The sequence below is a fragment of the Elephantulus edwardii genome, unplaced genomic scaffold, assembly GCF_000299155.1.
Source record: "Elephantulus edwardii isolate Elephantulus edwardi_28Jun2011 unplaced genomic scaffold, EleEdw1.0 scaffold00119, whole genome shotgun sequence".
Taxonomy (NCBI): domain Eukaryota; kingdom Metazoa; phylum Chordata; class Mammalia; order Macroscelidea; family Macroscelididae; genus Elephantulus; species Elephantulus edwardii.
In genome coordinates, this window is record NW_006399869.1 from 5,308,088 (window position 1) to 5,316,817 (window position 8,730).

General features: G+C 32.7%; 1 protein-coding gene across 1 annotated transcript in view; it reads left to right on the forward strand.

The window, feature by feature from the left end:
- Positions 1-501: 501 nt before the first annotated feature.
- FSTL5 (follistatin-like 5) overlaps positions 502-8,730 on the forward strand; it is a 1,151,716-nt gene continuing 1,143,487 nt past the window's right edge. The window contains exon 1 of the mRNA XM_006892774.1: positions 502-627. Within this exon, the coding sequence (XP_006892836.1) occupies positions 502-627 (126 nt within the window). The remainder of the gene's footprint in view (positions 628-8,730) is intronic.

Genomic DNA, 8,730 nt, shown 5'->3' on the forward strand with positions numbered 1-8,730 from the left:
AAAACACTACACAATGTGAGTAAGTCTGGAAGACATTATTGAAATATCTCAGTCACAAAGGGATTAGTACTAAGTCTATTATTGTAATAATTGTCTCAAAATAAGGGAGGAAGAGGAAAATAATGAATTAATAACGAATGTTGCACTGGAATGAGTGAAAAGGAGAGCATTCTGAAAGAAATCTATGATTGGAAACCATGTGTGCGACAATTAATAGTCTAATAAGGAGAATTGCAGGAGAAGAATGAGGGAAGAAAGTGTGCATGAATGAACAAATTGGTTGTGAAGTTTAAAAAAAAGAAAGTAAATTTAAAAAGAAAAAGGAAAAAAAGCAAACCCTCTGGAGGGTCACTAAGAGTCAATTCTGATTGCACCGAAAATAAGTTGTTCTTTTGAGATTTTAATGTGAGCTATTGAATATAATGATAAATTTCTTTAACATATACCCTGTTTTCTATGATAATTTGCAATTTTTATTTTGATAGGTTAAAAACAGCAAGGATGATTAGGTTTCGGTCAGCTGTCCTTGTTCTTGGATTCATTTTTCTGCAGTCAGAAGGAAGATCATCCAAGGAAGTAGGTTACGGCCTTAAATCGTATCAGCCTCTAATAAGATTGCGACACAAGGTACAGTCAAAATTGTTCAACTGCTTAAATGTGAAGTTTGAATGCACTAAATTTTACATTTTCTGGCTTATTATTAATTTAAATGTCTTATTTAAGAATAAGCGCTTTGTAGGTTAAAAATTAAGAATAAATGTGCATTTTTACACAAAACAAATTACAATTTTAGAACACTCTACAAAAAATAGGTATCATCCTACTGCCAATTTTTTTTTACTGTGTTTGAGTAGTAGTAGTGGATTTATAATTAAACTTGTAAAAATACACTTGGCCAACTATTTTTAGTTATTTTCAAATTAATGCTAAACATAACATTTTAGATAAAAAGCATTGTTTTGGAATTTTCTATAAATAATTACATCAATGATTTCTATACTATATGGTGAGATAAGTTACCAAAAGATTAATTCTACCTTTGTTATTTTTATAGTTAATAACTCTATTTGTATAAGAATACTTTGAGATATTTATGTCCAACAGCTATTTGCTTCTTCATATGAGTATTTTCATCCAACTAAAATGATATTCAAGTATAATATGCATATACATAGAGAATGAAGACTTATTATGTGTTAAGTTAATGCTTTTATTTAATAATAGTTCATTATTATACTGCAAATGATAGTGTTAGTAAATATTTTATTAAACTGAATAAAATTTATGACAAATTTTATCTCTCCTGGAAAGTAATATCATGACATGCTAACTATGATAAAAAGTATGCATTATAAAATTTATTTTTATAATAGCTATTAGAGATATACTTTGAAACAAGCAAGTGCAATATATTGATATTTTCTCTCTTATATCAATTGCATCAGCATTTTAATTCCTTCTATTTTGCTAAAACTTTAAAAAAATATAATATTTTGATGTGACTACTGAAATACTTCATGTGTCAATCATGAGGCTTAACTTTAAATACTTAGAAATCAAGCCAATGTTTCAAACAAACCTTTAATTTCATTGCATAAATAAAAGTCTCTTAAGGTTAAAGAATTTTATTAGTGTCTGCTTATTACTATTAAATATAAATAACATTTAAGATTAAATTGAAAGTTAGGAAAAAATGAAATAAAATGTAAAAAGTATGCTTCAATACCAAAAAATAAAAAAGATGTATCATAGGACTAACTAATTTATTAAACATTTTAGTCTTAAAAAATGAAATAAGAGAATTGATCTTTTAGCTCTATGTTAACTGTAAACGACATCTTTTTTCTTAAGAACTAATTCTATCTTGTTACTACCTATAACTTATAAATAATATGTCCCAAGATTTTCCACATAAGCAATAGTCAATAAAATACTTCAGTCTGTAAGATTATATAGTCAGTGAATGTTGTTTCTGTTCAGTTTCTCTGCCCAAAATTATATATATAGAGATTAAGAATTATCTTAATTATTATTTCATTCCCAGTTCTGTAAACATAGCAAATAACACTTACTTGAACTAATCACCGAAAACTTATGGTAGATATATGATTTCATTTTTATGATGGTTCCCCTGATTTATAAATGTTTCTATATACCTAGAAGGAGTTTATCTGAATTAAATGTTAATGTTAAAAGTTACTGTGAGATTTGTTCAGACTTTAAGTAAAAGAAACAAACTATAAACAATGAACAAATTAGACTCAGTTTAGAAAAATACCTTTAAACTAATTGTCTAAAGAGCAGAAAATAGGATATGTGAGCGTCTCTCTGAAAGGGCCAGAGGGAGTGAAAATAGCAGAGCCCTTTACTGCTTCAGAGTAGAAAGCAGATAAGTCCATAGCCCTGTCCTATGGTACTTCTAGAGCCACTCTACCAGCAAGAGGTTTGTTTATTCCTTGTTGATTCACAGACGCACAGTTGTGTTACTGAGAATGGGGTTTATTAGAGAAGTAAATTGGATAGTGGAGGAGGCAAGGGACCCCTCACAATGTAAGTCCAGTTTTAATAAAAGTCCAGTTAAGTTCAGCAACATAAATTCAAAAAGCCTCTGGTTTTCTCAATCATCCAGCACGGTTTGCCTGAGAGCAGTTATAAGAAAGTTTCTCCTTCAAGCCTCCAGCAAGACCAGGAAAACCTTTAACTGTGGTGAATGGAAATACAAGAAGGCACAGGTCAGCCCTTGCCACAGTTTTTCCACAACAACATCACAGTCTCTCTACCACCATTATTCTCACCTGGGTCTTGCTCCAGTCTCCCTCAAGACTTGCCTCTCAGTATGGGAAAATTCTTTCCTTTAGCCTAGCTCCAAATGTGTGGATGAATTGCAAGACTATCTTTCTACAATTAAGGTAGCTGGAGATCAAAGGGAGCTAATTGGCTTAAAAAATTCAGCTTTTAGGCTAACTCTGCACTAACATAAGTCACTTCTAATTTTTAGTATACAATCACTGTTATTCAGAAACACATAACAAAGTTTGTTATGATAAAACTTGTAAATTGCTTGGTACAGAATTGGGATGAAATTATAAAAGATTTTTGATGAGTCTTTAAGTTGTGTGTGATAGAAGAATAAGTGAAGATGTAAACTGTACACCAAACATGAAGATATATCTTTAGCTGTGTAAATATTTTCAAGTTTGTCAGCAGTTATTTTCTACATTTTTTAAACCCTTACCCTATAAAATCTTTAAGATCTCATTGAATTTGATGAACTTTTTAAATTTCATATTATATTCCTTCTATAACCCAATAGTGCTCAAAAAATGTGTTTAGCTTCCAAATTGGTGGGGTTTTTTGGGTTGTTTTGTTTCAGGGTTTGAATTTTTTTTTTTTCATTTATCCTCTTGTTAATTTCTAGTTTCATGGAGTTGAGATTGAGAAGACACTACTTTGTATTATTTTGATATTTTTAATTTGTCAAGGCTTGTTCTGAGTCCTATATATGTTTGATTCTGACATATGTACCTATGCTCTTCCAGAAGAAAGTAATTTGGGTTTTAGTTGGAAGAAGTACCTTAAACATGTCTATAAGGGCATGTTGTCTAATTGTATTGATGTATGTGTGTGTGTGTGTGTGTGTGTGTGTGTGTGTGTGTCTTTGTTGAGTTTCCTTCAAGTTGAAGTAATCAACTTGAAGTTGGTGAGAATTATATGTTGAGGTCTCCAACTGCTATTTTGGTGGTGTTTAGTTTTTGAGGTTTTCTGGAGAGTCTATTAATGTTTGTTTGATGTATTGCATGTATGTCATTTGTTGCATAGGTATTAACTTTGTCTCTGTACTCTTGTTCTATTGTCATTTTAGTAATTGCATTCTGTTCTTCCTTCTCTCTTTAGCAATTTTCACCATGAAGTCTATTTTATCAGAGCTAAGTATTACCACTCCTGTTTTCTCATGGATGCCATTTGCTTGGTATATGTTTCCACACTCAGATTTTTAGTCTGTCTTTCTTCTTGTAACACAATATTGACAGGATTTGGTTTTTCATCCATTCTGCTATTCTTTTTTTGCTTAATTGATGCATGTAAGACATTCATATTCGGTACGAATTTTATTATTTTATAAATTTTGTAAATTTTTTTCAATTGTGTCAGGCCAAATTTTATCATTGCTATTTTGTTTCATTCCTTTTGTTGTTCTTCTTGCTGGTTCCTTTTTCAATCCATTTTCCTTTGCTCTCTCTGTGTCAATGACTTCTTTTAGTATCATTTATAGAGTTAGTTTTGTTTTCTTAAGTTCCTGCTTTTTTTGGAAATTGCTCATTTTCTTCTTAATATTTTATGAGCATTTTTGCTGGGTAAAAGATCTTCTTCAGGCAATTGCTTTCTTTCAGCCTTATTCATATATCATTTCCACTATTCTCTTGCTTCTGTGGTTTCTTCAGGGAAGGGTTTAATATATTTGGCTTTTCTTTATAGTTGACTCTGATTTTTTTCATACTTCTTTTAGTAATCTAACTTTGTCTTTCATTTTGGAGAATTTGACTATGATATGTCTTAATGTTTTTCTTTTGTAATCTAGTCTGTTTGGAGTCCACTGACTTCTTGAATGTGTATCTCATATTTGGAAAAATTTCTTCTATTATATCTTTCACAATTTTCTGTGTTTTTCTTGTTTCTTATCCTGAAATTCCAGTAACAGATATGTCATTTTGCTTGATGTCATTCCATGATTCTTATATTTTCCTCATTTTTCTTCTGCCTTCTCTCTAGGTTTGTTTTTTTTTTTTTAATTTTTCCTTCTCTGAAGTTCTCATTAAGGTTATTGTGTTTTATCTCACTTACTCTTTGTTCCCCTTCTTCTCTCATGCTTACCCCCCCTTAATATGTTGAAATTATATGCCATATTGGTTTTGTCATCCCCAATTGCATTTTCATGCTTTTCTAGTGACCCTTTAGAAGCGAAAGTGGCATCCACTTCCTAAACAACATGCGTCTGGAAAGTCTATGAATTTTGAGAAATGACGATAGTTTTAGAAAGGTTATGAGTTGTGCTCAACTATACAGCAATAAACAACACCTGCAACTAATGTTTCTAGTACTATATTGGTTGTATTCTTTCTGTCATGTGATGACTTATTTTTAATTTTTGTACCACTGTATTTATAATTTCATTTCTTTCTTTCATCATCTTTAACTTTTAAGTACCAATTTTTGGAACTTCTCACTGGTGTATTTCTTTTATCATCTTCTCTCTTGGGTGTCACTGAGAAAATGATCTGGCCTGTTTTTTTAGGAGAAGACTTATTTGTTTTGCCTTGGTTTTTTGTTTTGTTTTAAACAAAATTTTTATTATATACTGATTTACTCAGGTCTATTGGCCTAGTGGAAAGAAAGTGGTGCTACCAAGCCAAAGGTGAGTGACTTCTAATCCATGGTCCTGAGGTCTGTTTTTCTTTGTTTTTGTTTAAACATTCGTCTAGGTTGTATAGTCCTGGTGTATCCACTTGCTATACAGAGGTAACTTGTGCTTGCTGTGAAGCTGAACACTGTGATTACTAATGTATCAAATGTGTTAATGGTTACCCATGGTAGACAGTGTTTGGTGGTGCTCCCTGATTAAAACAAGCTTGGAAGCAGGAATGGCATCCATTTCCATAATAGCTTGCTGCTGGAAACCCTATGAACTTGGAGAAAGGAATAAAGCCACAGGAAGTGTTGCGGACTTCATAGGGTCGCTGTGAGTCACCCATGACTCCAGGGCACTTAACAACAACTGATTTACTCAAAACAAATAACTTCCAACAACAAACTAACAAACAAACAACAAAACACCTCTGGACCAGATGGTTTTACAAGTGACTTTTGTCAAACATTTTGAGAAGAGTTGTCACCAATTATACAGAAAAAATTCAGAAAATAGAAAAAGATGGAATTCTCCATGATACTAAACATACCCATGATACCAAAATCAGGTCCAGACACCATCAAAATAGGTCAATATCTTTAATGAACATAGATGCAAAAGTCCTGAATAAAATCCTGGCCAATAAAATCAAACAGCACATTAAAAAAAATACTCACCATGATCAAGTAGGATTCATAAAGGTATGGCAAGGATGGTTTAATACATAAGAAAAACAATCAGTGTAATTAATCACATTAACAAAGGAAAGAACAAGAACCACATGACAAGAACCACATGATCCTATCAATTGATTCACCCTGTCCTAAATAAAATAACACCCTCTCCTAATTAAAATAATCAATGAAATAGAATTAGAGGAGAATTTCTTCAACATAGTAAAAAGTATATGTGTAAACCCAAGAGGCAATGTTATTCTCAATGGAGAGAGATTAAAGGCTTTCCTTTTGAGAACAGGAACTAGGAAACAATGCCCACCATCACCTCTCCTATTCCATATTGTTATAGAAGTCTTAGTGATAGCAATAAGACAAGAGAAAGAAATAAAGGTTATTCACATTGGCAAAGAGGAGGTAAAATTATCTTTATGCAGATGTTAGTATACTTAGAAAACCCTAAAGTCTCAGTGAGAAAACTACTGGATATAGTCAAACAGTTTAGCAAAGTGGCAGGATAGAAGATAAATATACAAAAATCAGTTGCATTTATCTGCAGTGACAAAGAGAATATAGAACTTGAGCTAAGAAAAACAATATCCATCACAATAGCTAATCATAAGATTAAATACTTGAGAGTAAAGCTAATTAGGAATGCAAAAGATCTATTCAAAGAAAATTACATAACATTACTACAAGAAACAAAAGGTAGTCTGAAGAAATGGAAGAATAGACCATGTTCTTGGATAGGAAGACTAAATATTGTGAAAATGGCAATCTACCAAAGGTAATCTACAAGTTCAATGCAATCCCAATACAAATAACAATTTCATTTATCATTGAGATGGAAAAGGAAATTTACAACTCCCTCTGGAATGGAAACAGACCCCCAAATAAGCAAAATACTCCAGAAATAGAGGTAAGAAACATCACACCACTTGATCTCAAATCCTATTTCACAGCCATGGTGGTCAAGACAGAATGGTACTGGCAGAGTGATAGACAGTTAGAATTATGGAATAGAATTGAAAAGCCAGAAATCAGCTCATCTACCTGTGTTCAACTGATTTTTTACAAGGAGATAAAATCAGCTAAGTGGAGAAATTAAAGCCTCTTTACAAATGATGTTGGCAAAATTGGAAAACTGTAGAAAACTCAAGCAAGACTCATACCTTACGCTATACAGAAAAACCAACTCAAAGTGAATCAAGCACCTGGGAGTATAACCAAGGCCTGTGAATTTTATCAGAGAAAATCTAGGAAGAAGTCTAGAAACATGAACAGTCTACCAAATATCTTGAAGCATAGAAATAAGGATGTGCAGAGGTGAGGGAGGGAAGGAGGATATCCAGGGGTTGTAGAGGTTGGTGGTTTGATGAGGGAAGGGGGAGGGAAACTGTCTGACAAGTAATGAATTTTATAAATAAAGTAGTATAGTAATAACATAAAAGGTTAAAAAAACCATAAAACATCCAATAAATATAAAAAAATAAAAATAAAAATTAAAAAGCCGAAAATAAAACAAAAACCAAAACCCCTCTACAAACAGGAGAGAATATAATAGATGAAACCAGGAGAGAATAAAATAGATGAATGGGACTTTCTAAGAAACTAATCATATGCAAGTTCAAGTTGGGGAAGATTAAGTCCACGGTAACTAAAATTTGACCTTAAGTCTGTACCACTCACATTTCAAAAACATCTCAGGAACAGGTTTGAGGCCTTGAGCACCAATGAGAATAGACCAAATGAGCTCTGGGAGGCTATCAAGAAAATCATTCATGCTAATGCAAAAGACCATTACAAAGGCTGTAAAAGAAGAAAGGACCAAGATGGATGTCAGATGAGATTCTGAGGATTGTGTTAGAGTGACGAGAAGCCAAAGCTAAAGGGCAAAACCAAGAAATTAAAGAGCTGAACAGAAAATTTCAAGAGGCTGCTCGGGACGACAAAGCAAGATACTATAATGAAATGTGCAGAGAGCTGGAGTCAGAAAATCAAAAGGGCCTAACTCGCTCAGTGTTTCTTAAGCTGAAGGAGCTGAAAAACTAATTCAAGCCACAGATGGCAATACTTAAGGACACTTTGGTTAGAATGTTAAATGATACAAGAAGTATCAAGAGAAAATGGAAGGAGTACACAGAGTCACTGTTATCAGAAGGAATTGGATGACACAGAAGAATTTAATGAAATAGCATATGAGCAAGAGCCTATGGTGATGAAGGAGGAAGTTCAAATTAATCTGAAGAAATTGGCAAAAAACTAGGCTTTAGGAGTTGATGGCATACCAATTGACATATTTCAACAAACAGACACGGCCCTGGATGTACACACTAAGTTGTGCCATGACAGCTGGCCAACTGACTGGAAAAGATCGATATTTTTCCCATTCCAAAGAAAGGTGACCCAACAGAGTGCGGGAATTATCAAAAAGTATCATTAATATCACATGCAAACACTATTCTGCAGAAAATTATCCAAAAAAATTTGGAACAATATATCAACAGAGAACTGCCAGATGTGCAGGCTAGATTTAGAAGAGGTCGTGGTACTAGGGATATTATAGCTAATGTTAGATGGATCTTGGCAGAAAGCAAAAAAATAACAGAAGAATGTCTTATCTGTGCTTCATTGACTATGCAAAGGCTTTTG